At 41.0% G+C, this 22,383-nt stretch overlaps 1 protein-coding gene across 2 annotated transcripts in view; it reads left to right on the top strand.

Annotated features, from left to right (window-relative positions):
- The window catches only part of MAP3K12 (mitogen-activated protein kinase kinase kinase 12), a 126,633-nt gene that overhangs the window by 84,330 nt on the left and 19,920 nt on the right, over positions 1 to 22,383 (top strand). For both annotated transcript variants that reach the window (XM_087956381.1, XM_026677380.2), the window contains exons 2-6: positions 9,688 to 10,192; positions 14,684 to 14,867; positions 17,524 to 17,715; positions 18,769 to 18,927; positions 19,440 to 19,598. In XM_087956381.1, coding sequence (XP_087812507.1) covers positions 9,724 to 10,192; positions 14,684 to 14,867; positions 17,524 to 17,715; positions 18,769 to 18,927; positions 19,440 to 19,598 — 1,163 coding nt within the window. In that variant the 5' untranslated portion in view covers positions 9,688 to 9,723. The remainder of the gene's footprint in view (positions 1 to 9,687; positions 10,193 to 14,683; positions 14,868 to 17,523; positions 17,716 to 18,768; positions 18,928 to 19,439; positions 19,599 to 22,383) is intronic.

The raw sequence follows: 22,383 nt of genomic DNA, 5'->3' as shown, positions 1-22,383 counted from the left end.
GGCTTCTGAGCAGCCTATATTTACACTACAGTCCTTCGACTGATTCATTTAGCAGTACATCTTTTTAAACAAAATCATGGGCTAAAGAAAAGGCAATTTTGATTATAAAATCTGACTCCCTGCTCAGTACAAGAATCCATGAGAGATGTCTGCCAACTCTGTTTGAGACAGTCAAATGGAACCCACTACGTCCGCAGATAATAGCAGCCACTACAAAATACTTTTGCTGCTAGGGCAGTGTTAATCAATCTTGGCCATTTGAAGTTGTGTGGACTTCAACTCCCAGAATTCCCCAGCCACCCATGCTGTCTGGGAATTCTGGTTCTCACTAAAGATGTCACGATTGGGAAATATTTTGCTATGGGGGCTTTTCCAATATTCCACCAGGATCTACCTTCCTGTTCTTTAAATGTATTCTTCCATTCCCTCAGTCCTGGGATGAAGGTCTCGTGGTTTTTTTGTTTTTGGCATGCTATCCTTTCAGTTATTATCACATACTCATTTAAAAAATCCTAAATAATCCCAGATCCTTCCATTGGCCTTAGATTTTAGTTCTATGATTGTTGTACTTTTTCTCTGAACTTCCTCAATCTGTCTAGTTCATGATTTAGAAACAACTTTGCTAATGCACCCTAAAATTGCATTTGCCTATTTTTGTAGCACCTGCGTCAATATGTTATGGTTCTTGATGTTTGATAAACTGCTGTTCCAAAAGGCTTTTCTTAAAATCTATTACCACATCACAGATCCCTCATTCTCATGTTTAATTAATATGAAACATTAACATTCTTGTTTTAATTAATGCAAGTGCCAGATAAATGGGTAAACATATGTGCAAAGGCAGTCTGCCTAGAAACATTTTGCTTGATTGTATGAGTACCCCATTTTTAAAAAAAACTCTACCGGTATCTAATATTATGATGCAAAATACACCAGACTTGCAAAATGTCACTAAGCAAAAGTACACATAATATGGGCAAGAAGACAAAAGATATGTTGCTGACCTCATTACAATTGGCAGGGGAAGCCACTGCCCAAAGCAAAGAGAAACACTGGGCTTCTCCTTTTATCATTATGCCTCTTTTCGTCCTTTGCCGCTAGTTTCCTTCCCCCCCCCCCCATTTTCTTTCTCACTACACAGCATACAATCCCCTTGGCACTTTTGAACCATCTTTACTGCTTGTGGCATACAGAATCATACAGTTAAAGCTTCTGAGTGCCCTTTTTAAAGGTCTCTCATTCTTCTCTTCCTCACTTTATTTTGGAAAGGGGTGGTGGTGTCTGCCAATTAAGGTTCCTATTTTTTTTCCCTCTGGGGAATCCATCTTGTTGATCCAGCCATTTATTTAGGACTCCCATAGATATCTTTTGTGTTTTTTCCCTGGCTGTCCCTCTCATCTATCCCTTACCTTAAGCTTCCCATAGCTCTTGATGGTCCCTTTTGTAAGATTTCTTTTACATTGTGTGTCTTGATTTGCTGCATATTGCTGCATCTCAAGTTGGTGAGATGCAGGCAACAATCTATTGGCTTGCAAGTTACCCTCAGTTACAGATTGCAGATTGCGTAAAATAGCAATAACAAATAGTATTTAGGCTTATATACCAGCCCATAGCACCTTACAGGTAATCCTCGACTTACGACCAGTTGTTTAATGGCAAAGAAATACCCATTTGGGAGAGTGGAATTGGGCTTGTGACTGAGATTCGTTTAACATAAGAAAAGGCAGAAAAAATTGGGTCTGGTCTTGTGGTCTTGACTTATGACTGAAATGATTTATAACTGGAATTCTGGTCCCAATTGTGCAGCACTCTCTGGGCAGTTTACTAAGCATTACTAAGCATTATTTGCATATTGCCCCAACAATCTGGCTCTCGTTTTACCGACCTCAGAAGGATGGAAGGCTGAGTCAACCTTGAGCCCCATCAGGATCAAACTCCAGACTGTGAGCAGAGGTTGCCTGCAATACTGCACTTGACCACTGTGCCACCAGAGCTCCCTATGTGGTCTGATAATGCTTAGGCTAAAACTAGATGTGTTTAAGACATACTGGTCGAATTGTATTCAGGCTGAATAATACATCCTTAATGTTAACTGGGAAAGGCATACATAGTGTTGTAGTTCGCCAGCAGCAGGTGCGGATGGCGAAGGTCTCTGACAGTGAGGACGAAAGGGAACCAGTCAGGGAGGCTGGTGAGGACTTGGATGAGGGTCCTGCGTTTGATTCAGGGATGTGGCCAGGACTATCGGAGAGTGGGATGCTGCCTTCGGAGCTTGTGGACTCTGGCAGTAGTGAAGCAGAGGACCCCGGGAAGCCTGTGCCCAGTGCGTGTGTGCGCAGGGCTGCTCGAAGGAGGAAGCAGCTGAAGCAGCAAGGGCGATGTCAGATCCGTGTATCTGTCATTTCTTCAGTGGAAGAAGAAAAGGCGGGGGGGGAGGCTGATAAAGAAATTCTTTCTTGATGTAACCTGAACATATTTAACCTTATATTGAATTTGTATAACCCACACATGATACAATGGAGGGAGAAAAGCCAGATGGCCAGAACCTATCACCTCCGAGAGCCACAGCCAGGAGATGAGAAGATCATAAAAATTCCACAGTGAGATGTATCCGGGGAATCTCTGGAAAAAGTTTGTTCTAAAAAGGGGGTGGGGGGAAATTAGGTATGTCCTAGGAAACTGTGAGAAAGATCGTTCCTACAGAAGGGGTGGAAGGGGAATTAACATACTGGCTTTTGTTTCTCTAGATACACATCGAGATAAGGGGAGGGGTTCTAAATTCCCTTATGTATCCCTGTATGCCTGAGGGACCTCAGACATTGCTTTGAACTCCTACATGAATTGTCTCATCTCAATAAAGGATTCCTTTTGATATGTTTGGTTCTCAGAAGTTCATTCTTGCTAATTGAATGGGAAAAAAGTTCTGTAGCCTGACAGGTGACTTGGGAGTAAGACTGGAAGGTGATTGCCCCTCCCATAAAGGATAAAAATCAGCCATTGGGGAGGTGCTCTTTGCAGGAAGCAAAGAAGTTCTTTAGACTCTGAGTCCTCATTGAAGCTCTGTGAACTCCAGTTTGTTTTTGAAACTTCTGTCGGTTGATATTTATCTGTAATTAGACTTCTGTTCTTTGCAGCTTGTTAAAACCTTGAAAGGGCTTGCTTTTATCTCGGACAATTAGGTTTAAATGACTCTTGGCTGGGAATGCAAAGAATTCCCAGCACCGCATTAAAAAAGGTTTACTTTTATACACAGTTTGTGTTCGTTTAATTTGAACAAGGCTTGGGTCAGAACACATAGCACAGGTATACCTAAAGCAGATAATAACATGTTTCCGCAAAAATGAGACCTAACCAGAAAATAAGCCCCAGTTAAGATCGTCAGCCAGGCGGACGTATTTCATACCATATTTACCATATTTCCCCCAAAATAAGACCTAACTAGAAAATAAGCCCAAATACTTCATTTGGAGCAAAAATTAATGTAAGAACCAGTCATTTGGGGGGAAACATGGGTATAGTTCACAACTTCTTTAACTTACTAAAAAAGCATTATGTATAAATCTTGGCTTGTTAAAGCCAGCTAGATCCACCAATAATCAGTATTTGTGGATCTACCTGATGGTGACTATCAGATATGGAAGACTTGTAATCTGCAATGTAAAATTGCTATGTAGCAAAAAGCATGAATCAACAACTGAAATGAAATAATGCAATATATGTTGTACAAACAAAAATAAGGATGTAATAGATTTGGATGAAAACTTATTGATTTTATGCAGTGGAATGGATGAATATTCAGATAAATTTAAGCATGGGGTTAATTATGAATGGAAGGGCTAACATATTTTATGAAACTAAGAATTGATACATAGATGATTGTTCCATGAGAGTGAAAAAAGCAGAGACAAGTTCTGAAAAAAATATGTACAGAATGAAGATCTTTCAGAATGAATGGAGTTCAAGAGGACATTTTTTTTGGCTTGGTCTTATAAATGAATGGGTGGGAATGAGATGACAGAATACAAAAAAAAAAAGTTATTGGCCCCTTTGCAAATCACAGGATTAATGAAAATGGTGAGATGACTATGATGTAGAGCGAGAATATTAATGATAGACGGGCGGTGAGCAGTTCTGGAAGTGTGGCTGGCCATTATTTTTAGGGTCAAAGGAGGATCTTAGGTAAAATAGACATAGAAGAAAAAGAACAAGAAGAGTAACTCCAGCCCAGAATGATAACACATTAGAAGACAGGTTATTTTCCCAAAGAAGGAATTGCAAGTGGCTATGAGAAAGACGATGTGGAGCTGCTTGGAACAAAGAGAAAAGAATTAAGGGACTGAGTGCCACAGAAAGATGTGCGCCTACACTTGTGGGAATTGGGAAAGAAGGATGCCTGATGGAATGATGAAATGGAGGAGACCGTGGATAAGAAAAAAGCATTAAAAAAAAGAGGCTGTTGCAAAAAAAATGGGCATGGGAGATGAACATAATGTGTATGGAGAAAAATAGAGAATTGCAAAAACATAATCAAATGTTTTCCCCATGTGTAGTTCTTGGGGACTGACTGGATAAATCCCTGCAATTTTCTTGGCAAGGTTTTTCAGAAGTGGTTTGCCCTTGCCTCCTTCCTTGGGCTGAGAAAAAGGGACTGGCCCAAGGTCACCCAGCTGGCTTTGTGCCTAAGGTAGGACTGGAATTCACAATCTCCTGATTTCTAGCCTGGTGCCTTAACCGCTATACTCGTGATGGCGAACCTATGGCACTTGTGCCCAAAGTGGCATGCAAAGCCATATCGGCCGGCATGTGGAGACTTACCTGTTTGTCTTCCAGGTTCTGGCATGCATACGTGTGGGATGATCAGCTGTCCTATGCATGCGTGGCAGTGCCAAAACCAGTGTGTACATGTGCGCCGGCCAGCTAATTGTCGGGCACGCACATGTGCCAGAACCCGGAAGTTCAGCTTTTCTGGAGCGTGGTCCCTTCACACGTGCGGCAGTGTCAAAAACCAGCCTGCGCATGCACACCGGCCAGCTGATCATCGGGCATGCATGCACGCTAGAACCCGGAAGTTTGACTTTTCCGGACTGTGGCTCAGACGAGTGCATGCATGCGTGACATTTCCGCGCCACCTTTTCAGCACTTGGTGCTGAAAAGGTTCGCCATCACTGCACTATATCAAACTGGCTCTCAAATTTAGTGAGGAATAGTTCTGGTTAAAAGAGACAGAGAGAATGCCGAACAATTTTGATGATTAAAAAAAAAAAAAGCACCTGTTGAACATGGGTGAAAAGACTAAACAAGGAAAGAGTTAAGGAAATTAAGAAAAGGAAATCATAAATGTTGTAAGAATTAAAGGTTGCAGTTTTAGATGGTGAAACTAGTGAAATACGAAAATACAGATGTGATTATAGGGTGACTACGTGACTTGTTAAATATTTGAATGAACACAGCATCCATTCCTGATCATTGGAAGAGTGAATTTATTGTTCCCCTACCAGAGGAAAAGTAGAAAGAGTAAACGCAAAAACTACTAAATTAGTTTTCCAAGTGTGCCTGTGAAGGTATTTGGCACAATTCAAGTATAAAAGTTACAAGGGATGACAATGAGCAACGTTTGGGAATTTCAATGCAGCTTTATGTCTTGCAGAAGGTGTTCAGATCAGTTTTCTGCTCTTCAGCAAGTCGCTGAATATGTATGAATGCGAGAATATTTACTGCATTGCTGATTTAGAAAAAGTATATGATAAAGCAAATGGGCTTGAATCGTAAAATGTTGGGAACTGAAGCTTAGTTGCCAAATGTAATAACAGTGCCATAAGAATAAATGGAATGTTTACTGAATGATTCAACACTGATCAGGGAGAGGCAAGAATGTCTGATATCCACAAGGTGGTTCATGTATTTATGGACAAAACAAAACAAAACAAAAAAAAGGGAAATATTTGTGGTATTGTTAGAGGTATGTTGGTTGGGAGATAAATATATGTGCAATTTTGTATCCTGGGGATGCTGAGTTATTGGCTGAGATTGTTACAGAGATTGCAAGTCATAAATAAATGGCAACTACTAGATTAGGTAAATGAGCTTATGTACCTTGATGGAATATTTACTAAAGATGAAAAAAATGTGTAAAGAATGTTTAAAACATAAAGGTAAATTGAATACTGTGGTCACTGGGGTGTAAACAGTGTGTGTGTAAAATAAGGAAAGGTAGGATCAAGAATGAAGGTGTGTGTGTGTGTGTGTGTGCGTGTGCGAACAAATGTGGATTAACTACAATGAAATAAAAGTTGAGGTAGTTTGAGTGCCAGTTTAGTTTAGTGGTTAAGGCATCAGGCGAGAAAGCAGGAGGCCATGAGTTCAAGTCCTACCTTAGCTATGACAATCAGCTGAGAGCCTTGAATCAGTCACCCTCAGCCCAACCTACCGCACAGTGTTGTTGTGGGAAAAATAGGAGGGGAAAGGTGTGTTTGCCACCTTGAGTTATTTGTAAAAACAATAAATGTAGTATACAAATAAATAAAATAATAAAAATAATAACTAGTTAGATAATATAGCGAGGTGGATGAGGACTGAATTGCAAAACAAGTATATGAAGGAAAAATGAATGTGGCAAAAGGATGGAGAAAAATTATGGTTAAATGGAGTTGATGAGATTCCTTCCTCTTTTTCTCTGACCATCTGGTGGTATCCAATTGATTTTGGGCTATTAGGTGCAATCAAAGAAAGAGCTGGGCTTGATTGGATCTCACTGTGTCACCTTTGGGTTAAGGCTTGAAAATACCTCTCCAGAAAAAGAAATATGGATAAAAATAAGATGATAGAATTAGGGAGTGGTGGATATCTTCGCTCCTTTGCAGTCTATTCAATGGATATTTTCTGACTGGTTATACTCACAGTAGTATCTCCTTTTCCCACAGCACTCATTTATGAGAGTCTTCCACTTGTGTTCTCAAAATTTGAAGTATTCTCACCTCCTTAAAGAATTGTTTACTTGGGTATGGAGCATGTCTTACAAGAGAAAACAAAACATGGGAGATAGAAACAAAGAGTTGACTGCTAATGAATTAAGACAGTAAAAAATGAGAAAAGACACTTGGGCACCCCAGAGGAGGAGGAGAAAATGCAAAGTTGCTAATGCAAAACTGCTTCACATGTCAAAGCATTGCTTTCTAGTGGCTTCATGCCTGTTTTCTGCTTGAGCAGTGGGCTGGACTAGAAGACCTCCAAGGTCCCTTCCAGCTCTATTCTGATTCTGGTGCCTGTCAACTGATGGTACAACCATCCACCTGGGCATCCTCTTCCCTAGGCTGCATCTGAAATGTGCGACAAAAGGATGTGTGGTTCAGAAATGAATTCTTAAAATGTGTGTTTATGAATATTACTATTCAAAGTCCCTTTTGCCTTTTATGGCAAAGTCCCAAGGCTACATATTTATAGCCAGAGGTAACATGAGCTGCTTGAAACTGGTAAAAAGAGAGGTGTAGGATCAGAGGTGCTATTCAGCAGGTTCTGATCAGTTATGGAGAACCAGTAGCAGAAATTTTGAGTAGTTCAGAGAATCGGCAAATACCACCTCTTACTGGCCCCGCCCCCATCTCTTCTCTGCCTCCCGAGTCTCAGTGATCGGCTGTGTCTTCTTTTGTTGCCCTGCACAGGAGAACGGAGTTGGAAAGCAGGTTAGTGGGGTGGGGAGGGAATGGGGATTTTGCAGTATCCTTCCCCTGCCCACCACGTCACGCCCACAGAACCGGTAGTAAAAAAAATTGAATCCCACCACTGTGCAGGATTTACAGTCCTGTTCTCGAACCTTCCTTTTTGCTAAAGCTGTCCTTAGATTTTCAATAGGCAGCATATATACAGAATTTATAAATAATTGTATGTTTTTATATAAAATTCACAGACTTGGCACTTCTTTTTAAATATATTTTATTGAACATTATGGAACCTGAATAAATAGACAAAAAGGTACAGAAGGGGAATTGAAAGTAGGCTACATATATATATAAACTTTACAAGCATAATAGAAATTATTTCATGAATGTATTATATCACTTTAAAAAAATAAAAATAAGTATTGCACTCTAAGAATATAAATGCCAGAAACAGTAGCCATCACAGTAGAAATCGTAAAAGATTAGAAAATCCTATAAAAGTGAAATATGAAGATTTTTTTGTAAAAGAACACCAAAATATTGGCTGTGGTACAAATCTACATAGAAAATTGTAATCTAAAAATCATTCCCAAAGTTAAATTCTTTGTCAGATTTATTTGTTAAGTAAAAAGTTATTGTAGACACTGAAGCATATTTCTATCACCAGAGTTGTGCTTCTTTTAATGAATATTACAATAATAACTTTCTTTTTTTTAATACATGTAAGATGTTATCTACATTTTCTTCTTCACGTCTGCTTAAGGATTTCTTCCAGGGCCCAAAATTTGGCTGTTGTATAACATTAGATGTTGTATTCCTGCAAAGTTTCTCACAAATCATGAAGATTTCTGTTACAGGAAATAGCACTACACGAAGATCCAAAATGTGTGACTTTGTGCTTCTTCTTTTTTTAAAGATCTTCTAAATATGTTCTTCTAAATATGCAAGTCTATATACTGCCTTCCAAATACTGAAGTCTCTTTCAAGCATTAAGATTTCATGATTATTATCTCTTTGCAGTCCTTGAGGAAAAGGAGCAGCTTAAAACAATCTTGAATGAATAAACACATAAACAATATAAACCAGCAACAAATGAAACCAGAGGGATGCATATTCTCACTCTGTTTCATATACACTATCCCCAAATAGCCTCTGCTTTTCTGAAAGATCTGTAATGGAAATATAACCAAGTTTGGCTAAATGCCATGACATAGCTCTGCATAATTGCGAACCTGGGTAACACAAAGATCCTGATAACTAAATTTCCATTTTAGTTTTTTGGGGGTAAACTGGAGAGGAATGTACCAAACATCCTAATCACCCTTCTGACTTACAGATTGCACACTACTTGATTAGGTCTCTAATAGCTTGGAAACAAGTTGTAGAGAAAACATGGTTTACAGGCTTAGATATGGAGCCCAACTAGCGTAGAGTCTTCCATCAAAACATCCCAAGGGCCAAATTCCATATTAAATTCCAAATTGCATGTGAGCTTTTATTCAAAGCTGAAAAGCAGCTTTTAAGAGTGGACATTTTACAGCAGATAAACATTATGAAAGAAACGTGTTCACTGGTTTTTCATCATTCAGCCACTCTAACCACACGTTGTATTCCAGATGTACAAACACTTTTTTCCAGATTCTCTTGGTCGCCTCTACATGTGTGTGCACAGCCATTTTCAACAAAGAGGTCCCACATGTCCATTCATGCCTAAAGTGTCAGGAGCAATGACCCCAGAATGCAGCAACCATCATCAATACTGTTGTCAATGTGCCCTAATTTTAGATCATGTGGGGATGGTGCAAAAGTGGTTAAGTGTGAAGGCAGGTCATATGTGACTTTTTTCAGTTCTGTTGCAACTTCAAACATTCACTAAACAAATGGTTTTAAGTTGAAGGTTACCTGTAGCTCCATGTTCCGAATTCTTTTTGATATTCCATGAGTTACTTATTAATGTGAAAACTTGGCTCTTGATTCCTGCTAGTTGTCTAATCCATGACTCTTTCATTTTCTCTCTTTTTCTGCCTCTTAGGGACTAGCTGCACATCACCCCAAGATACGCATCATCATGGCTTGCCTACACGAGACCCGCACGCCTTCCCCCTCCTTCGGCAGTTTCAACACTATCTTGACGGAGAATTCCCTCCGGAAGTTGGATCCAGATGCCTCGGACTGCACCCCTGAGAAGGACTTGACCCCCACACAATGTGTGTTGCGAGACGTCTTGCCCATAGATGGGAGTGGAGGTGGGGGCGGTGGACACAGTCCCACCCCTAGTGAGGAGACCCACGAACAGTTTGCCAACAGCGTCCTGCAGCTCCATGAGAATGAGGCTGGTAGTGGGGGGGGAGGAGGAGCTGGCGCAGGAGCTGGAGTTGGGAATCCTGAAGTCCGACCCACCCGCTACCATGCTGACCAAGTACGGATCCACTGCCAGACAGGGAGTGGCTTTCTGGAAGGGCTTTTTGGTTGCCTCAAACCTGTCTGGACCATGATTGGCAAAGCATATTCCACCGAACACAAACAACAGCAGGAAGGTGAGGAATGTGGTGATCACAAGGTGCAAGAGTGGGCACTATCAGTTGAAAGAGACCTATAACAGAGGTCTCCAAACTTGGCAGCTTTTAAGACTTGTGGACTTCAACTCCCAGAATTCTCAAGAATTAGCTCAAGAATTCTGGGAGTTGAAGTCCATAAGTCTTGAAGTTGCCAAGTTTGGGGACCCCTGTCCTATAATAATGGCTTCTGATTATAATTATGAAGTGAATCCTATTGCTGAGTGTTGGGCTCCATGATTTCCATACAGAAAAGTCTAAGTTCACACAGAATCTTCAAGTAGAGATGAGAAAGACCTTTCTTTAAATAATGGAGAACTCTTTCCAGACATGCATATCAGGAGTAGGGAATTTGGAGCCCTCATAGCCTTCAGATTTCAGTTCTCACCAGACCAGCATACATTAGCAAACAGCAAGGATTTTCATGAGTTTAATTCAAAACATCTGGGGGATATAGCAGTCTGATGTGAACAATATGGGTTTAGGTATTTGATTCAGTGTAAGGAATTTTCTATATCCCTATTTTCAAGATACGTTTCCAAATGAAATTGGCAATTCAATGGGGAACTTAGGACTCAGTTTGGATCAAGGCTTTCTCTCAGAGTCAGTGATTGGTTGCATGATTCTTTTCATCCATTGCTGCCCTCAAGAATATTTTGACTCTTGATTTTGTATCTCTGTCAGGAATCCTTATATATAAAAGTGAAATGCCACTCACGCATCATCACAAAATCTCCAGAACCGTAAAGCCTACAAACTTGAAATTTGGCACGTATGTTCCTCTTAGCTTCTAGGTGCTGACTAAGAAAGGATTTTTCGAAATGACCATTAGAGCATTAGTATTTTGTATATTATTATTAACATGCTCTGATGCTAAGGAGTTCTACTCCCCCTCCCCACCTGAAAAGAAATCTGTTCCAAATACAAAACACAAGCAGAGAGGAGTTTAAGTTTCAGTTTTAGTTTCACAGCACCAAACAGCTTTAGTACAGAACAGTTGAGCTAAGCCATGCCCAGGCTCCTTGCTGTCTCACTTGTGCACACAGCAAATACTGTTTCAATTTCCAAAAAGCCCTCAACCCTCTCACACACTGACAGGTTGCTAGCCAGATGAATACTGATGGATGTTGGTAGGCAGAGGCAGAATTTCCCCCCCTTGTTTTTCTCCCCCAAAACTCAGCCCGGTCACATAGTTTTGTAGCAAAGCACGGGTATCCGGCTAGTTAGTTATAAATTTAGTTTACAGGCTAACCATACTTATGAGGAATGAAGCTCTAGTGACTATTCATATAATTATTAGGGGATTAGGCCAAATGCTATATAAGAAGCTGCCTTTATATATTGAATAGAAATGAATTTGATCCAAAATGCCATAATTAGAATTTGAATGTGCTAGCCAAATGGACATAACTATAACTTTTATTAACTTTATTATAAATTTTAAGAGAGCTATGCTTGTTGCGATGCTAGTTGCCAGTTTGTTTCTGTGAGCAATCTAGAGTATTGCCTGTGAACCCTGAATCCTAAAAAACATTGGTAAAATCAACTTTGTCAATACCAAATATTCCAGTTAACTAACAAACTGTTAGAGACTCAAAGAGAAGGGTTAGAAAATTAACCAGGTGCAATTGTGAAGATCAAAAATGCCTAACACTTACCAAAGTGTTTTGTCTTACAAAAAAAAAAATCCTATAGAGAATTTTTTTTTCAATTTTTCAGTCACTGGGTAATTTGAATCCCCAGTTTTTATTTCCAGACCAGAGTTGCATGGCCATTTTGCCTCTATTTGTCCAGTCAGATATGTTGATGGTTAACCATTATTACTTGCTTACTATGAACTTTGTCAAAATCAGAGAAAGCCTGATGTTGCAGCTTCTCAGGAGAAGAACAGATGAAGAGGTCATGACTCTAAAGTAAAAAGCTGCAGATACCTTAAAAAACCATTATTTTCTCTTTTGAGCCAAAAAGAATATTATCATTTACAGTAGTTCTTTTGCATGCCACCTCAGTCACTGAAGGTATTCTAAGCAGCTCACATGCCAGGATTAAAAGCAACAGAAATAATAAACCATACAGTAATACTACAGAACCTTGTATCAGGGGGATAACTAACGCCATAGGATTATACCATCAGGGTAGACTATAGGGAACAAACCATTTACACTCTGCTCCAGAACCTGCTGGAAGAGGCCAAGTTTTCACAGCTTTAGGAAAGCCTAACATAGTTGTGCCATTCAAATCTTGAGGGAGGGAGTTGCTGTTTCATATGGTAGGTGCAACTACAAAGAAGACACAGCTCCTAGGTCCCACCGTGTCCCATAAAGTCATTTTTTATAGCTCTGATCTGGAGCACATCAACTTTTAACAGTTCTTACTAGCCAGGCAGAAGCAACAAGGGAAAAAGTTCTAAAGGTAATCAGGTCTTAAACCTTGCAATGTTTTGTATATGACAGTCAACACCTTGAATTGCACCCAGAATCTTACTAGTATTATTATATTGGCAAAGTGAGGAACAACAATAACAGGCGTTCAAAGGTTACCCTAAGGAGAATGTATTGCAATAATCTGACTATTGCACTAGCACATGAGTATCTGTGATCATAACCTCAGAAACTAGGAAAGGATTAGCCCAAAAGATGGATTTGTGCAAAAGGCCTTCGTATGCCATGGCTGCTATCTGCTCACTGAGCAGGAGAGGAGAGTCTAGGAGAGCCCTCAAATTATTTTAAAAGGTCTGCTTTGGGAAGTGCAACTCTATCAAAAACTAGAGATGGTAATCTTTGTGACAGAAAGGTTTTTAAAACCAGAGCCTCAGGAGGCCCCAGGAAAGTCTCTTTTGAAGAAGCCCAGCTCCCATAAACTGGATTAGATAGACATGCTCTCTACTTTCTCCTGCACATCAAGAAAAGCAGAGCCTCCCTTCCAAGAGACAACTGGAAAGAATCATCCCCACCTACCTTGCACAAAATGGACAGGACCAAGAAAGCTGGGAGCAATGACATCTATTTTCTGATTAAGTAGAAAACCAGATACTTAGAAGGTTCTTGTGTCTTTTCCAGAATTGTAATTTCCCAATCCTGGTCCTGGTTTTTCTTTAAAAAGGGGTTGGGAGAGGGGAGATTTCCCCTCTTTGATATGCTCTATGCTGTGATAACATCCAGCACGGTTTGGTGTTGTAGGCAAAGAAAATCCAACTCACACACTGGTTCAGGTTCCCCGCCTTTGGACTAGGCCCTAACAAACATTTGTTTAATCACCACACATCAAGAAAAGTCACTAAGAGGGGCAAATCTCCAGATGGATCCAATCAACCAAAATATTGGATGTGGATTTTTCAGTTTGAACATGAATTTTCCAGCTATTTTTCTTCTTCTCTCAAACGTACTTTAAGATAGGCTTGTAGACTTCCCAATTCTGGGAAGATACTCTTTGAGTATCTTCCCAGAAGATACCTTCATTTTTATTCAGTGGCTTCTACTGGTAACGAATACTTCAGAGGTACCTATCATGACTGGAGGCCCTCCATATAGATTTTCCCTCTTGGAAAAATATATATGAAGGAATGCAGAATATTCTTCAAACTTTGTGTTAAATCTTCAATTTCCTGCTTATTTATTTTCTCCCGGTCCCTTTTTATGGCACCCAAGATAAATGGAACCAGCCATATAAAATGTGACTGTGATGCTATAAGAAAAGCTGGGGCCAATGTGGGGGTGAGCTGTGAGATGCTAGACTGATTTTTCACCCTATCATCCTTGGAAATAATTTCTTCCCTTTTTCCAAACAAGAACTTGTGTTAGCAGAGTGCTATAGCAATAGCATTTAGACTTATATACCGCTTTATAGTGCTTTACAGCCCTCTCAAAGCAGTTTACAGTCAGCATATAGCCCCCCAACAATCTGGGTCCTCATTTTACTCACCTCGGAAGGATGGAAGGCTGAGTCAACCTTGAGCCTGGTGGGATTCGATCTGCCAAATTGCAGTAGGAGTAGCTTGCAGTACTGCACTCTAACTACTGCGCCACCAAGGCTCCTCATCTATTAGAGGCATTAGGAGTTGGATGGCATATAAAATTATATTACTGCTATTATATACATGACAGTGTGAAATCACAGCTACCAGTTCTTTAGATGGTTCTGGCCTTTCATACATATAAAATTCTTCCCCAAAAAACTAGCTCCTGGGATTTTGTAATGCACCTGCATAGTATATAGGCAAATCCAAGCAGTGTTGTTGTTGTACAAGTCCTCTTTACACTAGCAAGAGGGCTAGAAACATGATTGGCATTTTTTTTTTAAGACATGGCTTATTGAATGCCATGTCTTTGCAGTGTTTACATTTGTTCCTGCAATAATATGCGCTACTTTGGTTGTTCCTGAATGACATTATGCAGGATTTTTTTGCCCTGTGGGTGAAAAGCCCACCTCCTCTGGACAACCCACAGCTACCACTTTCTTTTCTTCTCCATGCAGACCCGTGGGAGGTACCCTTTGAAGAGATCATGGACTTGCAGTGGGTAGGCAGCGGGGCACAAGGTGCTGTCTTCCTGGGACGCTTCCATGGGGAGGAAGTTGCAGTCAAGAAGGTGCGAGACCTCAAGGAGACGGATATCAAACATTTGAGGAAGCTCAAGCATCCCAACATCATCACTTTCAAGTGAGTGGGGCAGCACTGACAAGAGGGAGCTGGCTCTGCCTTTCTTAAGAATGAAGTCTTCCTGAGGGATAGTTGGACAGGACAAATACCCTTGTCAAGCACCATAACTTACTCCCTCTCCCTCACCCGTAAACACATACGGCACACAGCAATCATACAACACGTACTGCAATCAGCTGTGTTTCTAGTCACAGAATGTATGGGGGGAAAACCCCAATTTGTGCATGTCCCACTTATTTTTAGTGCAGTTGTGGTGAACCTTTTGGCTCGGCATGTCAAAAATTCAGAAAATACTTACCTTTTGGCTCTGCTGGCATGTCAATACCACCGCCTCCCAAACCAAAGAGAAACAAATTCTCTGTCTCCCCTTCTAGGCCATCCTGAACGGTGGCACCTGGCAACAGCACTGAGGCTAGGCCTGAAGCAGAGAACCGGGCCTCGGTTTCACCCTAGCACCATCACTGCCACTCAAAGAGGCTGCCTTGCACCATTTTCCCAAGATACACAAATGTTGGGGAGTGGTGTGATTGCCCCCATAGCCCAGCTCTCTCCAGGATCTGCCGTGCACCATCTACCTTTAGACTGTGTTCCCTTTCTGATGACAGGCCTCTCTGCAGCCTACCAGAGGCTGCTCTGGTTGCACCAAGTCTTTGTTCTTGAAATAGCTTCGGAGAATGCTCTTCTGCGGCCTCTTCAGCCTCCAAAAACTGTACAAAAACATGCCCTATTCAGAGGGTCAGGAGGCCATGCATGAACATGGCCCTCTTACACAAATTCCAGAGGGTCTGGAAGCCACGTGACAGCACACTTCATTCTTGTGCAGCCTTTACAGCCTACAAAAATTGCACAAGGATGGGGCATGTTTTTAAGAATGCTTTCAGGTGTTGGTGAACGCTGATGTATCATCCAAAATGTTGTGGCATGTTATCTTTGTCACACATGTTGTAAGTTCGCCATCATTGTTATATTGTCTTTTCTGGAACCACAACTTCCCAGTATTGGCCCTATTTTTTTCTTTAAATCAGGACAATTTGTGAGACAAAATCTTGGATGCTACACTCAGCCTCTCCTTAGTTTGTAGTTTTTCGCATGGCAGGAGAAGATTATTGGATACTGAAAAAGTAATCATATTAACTATAATGAACAAATGTAAATTGAATTGTAATGCTCATTGCATCACAATTAGGTTTCGTCTTGGCTCTGCCATATTTCTTGGAATCCAATGTGACCTTAGCTGATTCTCACTGGAAAGAAACATAAAGTAATACTGTATAAAATAAGTAATGCTATTTCTGATGTTGGAATTACAATCCCCATAATTCCAATCTTGTTAGAACCAACCAAATTACCTCCAGATATATTGGGCTTTAATTCTTATATTTCGTAACTGCTAGGTGTTTCTAAGATTGTCTGTTCACCTTTGAATGAGTGCTGATTCTTGGTAACTTCCTAAGCAAGTCCATGCAGTTGTTTTAGATTTAGAATTGCCATTGCCTGCTTCCTGGGGCTGAGAGAGTGACTGGCCCAGGGTCACCCACCTGGCTTTGTACCTAAGGCAGAACTAGAACTCACATTCTCTCAATTTCTACACTCATTCCTCAACCACTATATCAAACTGACTCTCCTTCTAAGAATTGTAGTCCCAAATATCTTTGTGGTCACCAAGTATGGAACAGTGGTGGGATTCAATTTTTTTTTTACTACTGGTTCTGTGGGCATAGCTTTGTGGGCATGGCAGGGGAAGGATACTATAAAATCTCCAGTCAGACGTGGTATTTGCCAGTTCTCCAAACTACTCAAAATTTCCGGTACCAGTTCTCCAGAACTGGTCAGAACCTGCTGAATACCACCTCTGATATGGAATAGATAAGAGTATCTGTCTAGTAATGCTATTTCATATTACAGTAGTCTGTCCATATATAGATGTCAACCCTATAAGGTAGACAAAGAAGCCAATTGATTTTAAATCAGGACTACTTATATTGTTACAACTGTAATATCAGACTATTGCAAGTCTGAATGTGCTTCCTCCCTTTATCTTCATGTGAACTAAGGATGGGGCTTGTTTAAGGCATTTTCTGAAGTTTCATGGGACAGACTCAAACCGCTCATCTGACCATGACCTTAGTAGAGTCTCTTCATCCTGTCCTTTAGGATCATTCCATATGCCCTCTACAGTAGGTGAAAGAATATTTATATTTTCAATGGTTCAATCCGTAATGAAGGTTTGCAGGAGGACCCGCAACTCACTGTTGCAGCTGTAAAACAAAAAGGTTCTGGAGCACAGTATGCTGACTAATTTGGGTGGAAAAAAATGGAAGCATTGTGTGGATACAGAAACTATAGTCTTTTCCTTTACAACAAGTGGAAGATGTGCAACATCCTAATTTCCCACAAGTACTTCATAGCATTTGGGATAACTTTTGGCTTGTCTCTGAACAACAGCAGCCCTTCTTACATATTAAACATAAGGCTTTCTTGTTGGGACACAAGGCAGAATCCTGGCTCTTTGTCTCCCCAGAAATCATTATTCCACAATAACTCTTCAAAAAGCATGCTAAGCTGGCAAGGTTTGATGTTATTCCTCTGTCATTGTAAAGTGTCCTGCTGGTCCTTTTTAGCCCATCCTCATTCTGTCCTTTCTCACACCTTGCAGGGGTGTGTGCACCCAGGCTCCCTGTTATTGCATCATCATGGAATTCTGTGCCCAAGGCCAACTCTATGAGGTGCTACGTGCTGGTCGCAAAGTCACTCCCTCGCTCTTGGTGGACTGGTCCATGGGCATTGCTGGCGGCATGAACTACTTGCACCTCCATAAGATCATCCACCGAGACCTCAAGTCACCCAAGTAAGAAGGGGAGCTAAATAGTTCCAGGAGACTAACATGGTGCCAGGCAGGCAGTGGGCGAGGTGGTATTTTCCTACTGAAAAAAAAAAAGCCTGCCATTTTTGAAAGATCAAAATCTCTCTCAAAATGTTACAGTTAAGGGGAAGAGGTAGTCTGCTCTACCTCCCTGTCAGCGGTTTCATCCACAATTCCTTTTCATGCCTGTGTACAATTCAGAGCATTAACTCTTTGGATTTGCCCCTCTGGTATGTTGAGAGTGGAGGGGGATTTTTCAGAGTTTCACAAATAAGCAAACAAAACAATGCTTATCTCCAAGGAGTTTACCATGTACGTAAAGTAGACTTCAGGGAAGACAATAGTGAAGGTGACAAAAATATGGCAAAGAATAGATGTGAGCAAAACCCTTCCATAATTAAATGTGGTTGCCAAGAAGAGCATTGCCCTCCCTCACCATCAGTCAAAAGACAGGATGGGGGAGGGGGGTTTAGTAGCTGCAGTGCTGTCTGTTCGGGTGAAGGAGGACATTGTTTTCTCAGTCAGAGCTTAGAAGCACTTTTGCTAAGGAAATAAGAGCAGGGGCTGTAACCATGTCTTGTCCTTTTTAATCATTCTTGTTTTGTGATTTCCAGGTGTTTCGTAGTCTAGGGGCAGTGGGAAGAATTTGAGTAAATCTTGGTTTAGGAATAAGGCACATCAGAATTGCATAGGGTTGTCCAGATGCTCCAACAAAATTGTAAATAACTGAGGAAAAATATGTTTTATGAGCCATTCAATAAGATATAGATTAAAGAAGTAGATGATACACTACATTCCTTTAAAGTGCCACCACACAAATAAAGAACTTTTTGTGGCAGAGTTGTCTGCTACCTTCTAGGAAGATACGGCTCACGGGTACCATATAAATTTATTAAATTATTATTATTCCATGGAAGGGGAAAAAAACCCTTCTTCACAAAGGGGTTTATTCACATCTTATCTTCCCTAACTGATGGCAGAGAGCGCTTTGTCTCTCAGAAGGAGCCATGAACTCCCATTTCTTTTCTTCTCTCCTAGCATGCTGATCACGTACGATGATGTGGTAAAGATCTCCGACTTTGGCACCTCCAAAGAGCTCAGTGACAAGAGCACCAAGATGTCTTTTGCTGGCACCGTGGCCTGGATGGCCCCTGAAGTGATTCGGAATGAGCCTGTTTCTGAGAAGGTTGACATCTGGTGAGGGGAGCTAACCCATAAGAGAGGCAGTGGAGAGAGTGGGGAAGGTCTGAGTGGGTGGCCAAAGTATGGGACAACCCAGTGTCCCCAAAATGTGCTGGGCTCTGGCTTCTGTCATCCACACAACACCTGCCCAAACAAAGGTGTGTTGGACTACAACTCCCATCAAGGTCTAGTAATAGATGCCTATTTATGCCCTCTAGATGTATTTGTCTATTACTCCTAGTCTCACCTGTACATACTCCCAGGTAGAGATTCTGTTTGGGAAGAAGACATGGCTGGAAAAGAATGTAAAGGGGGAAGCCCGTTGAGAATGGTAGTTCATGCTAGAGCAGTGTTTCTCATTCTTACCAACTTTAAGATCTGTGGACTTCAATTCCCAGAATTCCTCAACTAGCATGGCTGATTGGGGAATTCTGGGAGTTGAAGTCCACACATCTTAAAGTTGTCAAGGTGGAGAAACACTGTGCTAGAGGCTTCCTCTACTCCATTGACTTTTCATTCCCACACAGGTCCTTTGGGGTCGTTCTCTGGGAGTTGCTGACCGGAGAGATTCCCTACAAGGATGTGGACTCCTCAGCCATCATCTGGGGAGTGGGCAGTAATAGCCTCCACCTACCTGTGCCTACCAGTTGCCCAGATGGCTTCAAAATCCTGCTAAGACAGTGCTGGTGAGTTCCCAAGTTACATCACTTCTCAGCAACTTGGGATAAATTGTGGGAGGAAGAATTAGTCTCCAGAATTAGTCCAGGGCCAGCCCCTGCTTAGCTACAGCTTGAAAGAAAAGAAAAATTTGAACCCACCCTGTCTTTTTTGAAAGGAAAGGAAAGGAAAGGAAGGGGAGGGGAGGGGGAAGGAAGGAAGGAAGGGAAAGAGAGGAAGGGAAGGAAGGGAAAGGAAAGAGGAGAGGAGAGGGGAGGGGGAGGGAAGGAAGGGAAGGGAGGAAGGGGAAGGAAGGGGAGAGGGAAGGGGAAGGGAAGGGAAAGGGAAGGAAGGAAAAAAAGAGAAAGGAAAGGAAAGTTTTTAAAAAACTACATTATGCTATAGGGGAGAGAAAAAACAGGGGGGAAAGGGAAAAAAGCAATCTTGTTTCATTTGGGGGGGGGAATAACAGTTAAAAACCCAACTTAAAAATTCAAAACTCAGAAAATAAACTTTTAAAGGAGGAAAGCACTTCTTATATATTAAGAGTATACAAGCTCCAGAGAATTGAGATGCAATATCCTCCAATCTTATTTATTATGCCTTGGTCCTGCAGAGATCCAGATGATACTTTCTGTGTATGTATGGAATGGCCTCCTTATAGGCCTAGAGACAATAAACATGGATTGAAGTCTGTCTTAATCACCATTACAACTACTTGGAGTATTTACCATACAGGGACATTTCTATCAGACTTTACATATTAATGCTGCTTTCCACATTTTGGGGGTCCTTAGGAATATGCTCCAGATCAGATAGCCTTCCAGAGTCCTGCCTGTGACTGATGGGGATTGTAGTCTAAAATTTACAGAGACTGTTAGATTGGGAAGATTAGTATTCATGTTTTAATAGAATTTGAAGGCCCAATTAAATCTAACAGATTGCCTCACTTTTGCCACATCTTATATTCCTCATTATATATAATTGGAAAAAAATACAATGCATTTTTCAGATATACTTCTCTGGCTTCTATTCATGGGGGACAGAGATATATCAACCCAATTATGTCGTATGAAACCCAAAATGTCATATGTCTTTTTATTATGAATTATATATTTGCAGGAATCCCTCTCCTTCCATATGTTGTTCAGTTTTGATCTATTAGGATCAAGGTTTCCTTTCTTTTACATCTGGGCTAAACTGTGGTCATCCAGCTTATAGCTCTTCACAAATTCCTTGGGGACATCAAGAAATATTATTTTTTTAAAAGATGTTTACTAGCAGATAGTTGAATGAGTTTAAAATAATGCACAGAGATGGACAGCATTTTGGCAGATGGTGTAATGCAGGGGTGGGATTCAATTTTTTTAACCGGTTCTGTGGGCGTGGCTTAATTGGTGGACATGGCTTGCTGATTATGTGACTGGGTGGGCGTGGCCAATTCGACATCACTCAAGGGGCACTTCTCCTCGCCTGGCCTCTCATGACAGTGGGGATGTTGCAACATTCGTAAATGTGAAAAATGGTCATAAGTCACTTTTTTCATTGCCATTGTAACTTTGAATGGTCACCAGTTTTAGACCAAAACTCAGAAAGGGTATGTAAACTCACGTTTGAATGTCAATCTTTCTAGCTAGCCAAGAAGCCTTGCTGAATGTCACTCATCTTGGTTCCTTGTCATTAAAAAGCTTCTTTCTGGCAGCTCTGCTTCATTATTCAATTATTTCTTCAAAGTGCTAACTCCAACAGGGGAGTATTTCCTCCCAACAGCAGTGTAAAAAGCTTAAAACAACCCTTCCCCTTTAAGAAAGTGCCAGCAAAGAAAAAGAAAAAAGCTCCTTTGGAGACAGTAAGTCTAGGCATACTACCAAGAATGCAAGAAGAGCGGAAAAAAACAAAAGGAGATTTCTTCCAACAACCGGTTCTCCAAACTGCTTAGAAAGTTAACAACCGGTTCTAGCGAATAGGTGAGAACCTGTAGAACCCCACCCCTGGTATAATGTAGATATGTATATACAGTATTTAATTTAGAGCCATCTTTTCTTCAGTAACCTCCTCCAATTTATCATACCATAACAACCCTCTGGAGCAGTGGTGGGATTCTTTTTTTTTTACTACCGGTTCTGTGGGCGTGGTTTGGTGGGCGTGGCAGGGGAAGGATACTGTAAAATCTCCAGTCAGAGATGTTATTTGCCAGTTCTCTGAACTGCTCAAAATTTCCACTACCAGTTCTCCAGACCTGATCAGAACCTGCTGGATACCACCTCTGGTCTGGAGTAGGTTGTGTTAAGAAAGTCTCAAAATGTCAAGTTTGAGCAACACCCCTCTTTCCAGACCTCACCTTGATTTATTTCAAATAGATTACACAGCAGAAAAAAATACTTCATAATAGAAGCTTCTATTATGGAACCCAATGAACTTCTATTTCTATTTACTACATTACAGCTAGTCCTCACTTTGACTATTTACTTGACGTCATGAAGGTGCTGAACATGGAGACTTGACAACCATTCCTCAGAGTTGCAACCATTGCAGTTTCTCTAGTTACTCAATCACCATTTTTGATCTTTCACAATCACCTTCCAACAAGCAAAGTCAATGGGGAAGCCAGCATGAAGTCACAAATCACAGTCATGTGATGTTGCACTTAATGATTGTGGGTGATTTTATTCATTTAATGACCGCAACAGGAAGTGACAACTGATGTCATAAAGCAGCACTGTCCTATGATGTCTGGCTTAATGACTGTGCCACTTAGTGATGGAGTTGTCAGTCTCTATTGAGGTTGGTAAGTAAGGACTATCCATACATAGA

Source organism: Notechis scutatus, chromosome 2 (genome assembly GCF_049901735.1).
Source record: "Notechis scutatus isolate UNSWTSFEM ecotype Mainland chromosome 2, rNotScu1.2, whole genome shotgun sequence".
Classification (NCBI taxonomy): Eukaryota; Metazoa; Chordata; class Lepidosauria; order Squamata; family Elapidae; genus Notechis; species Notechis scutatus.
Note: the sequence above shows the minus strand (reverse complement) of the source record. Positions and strands in the feature narration are given on the sequence as shown.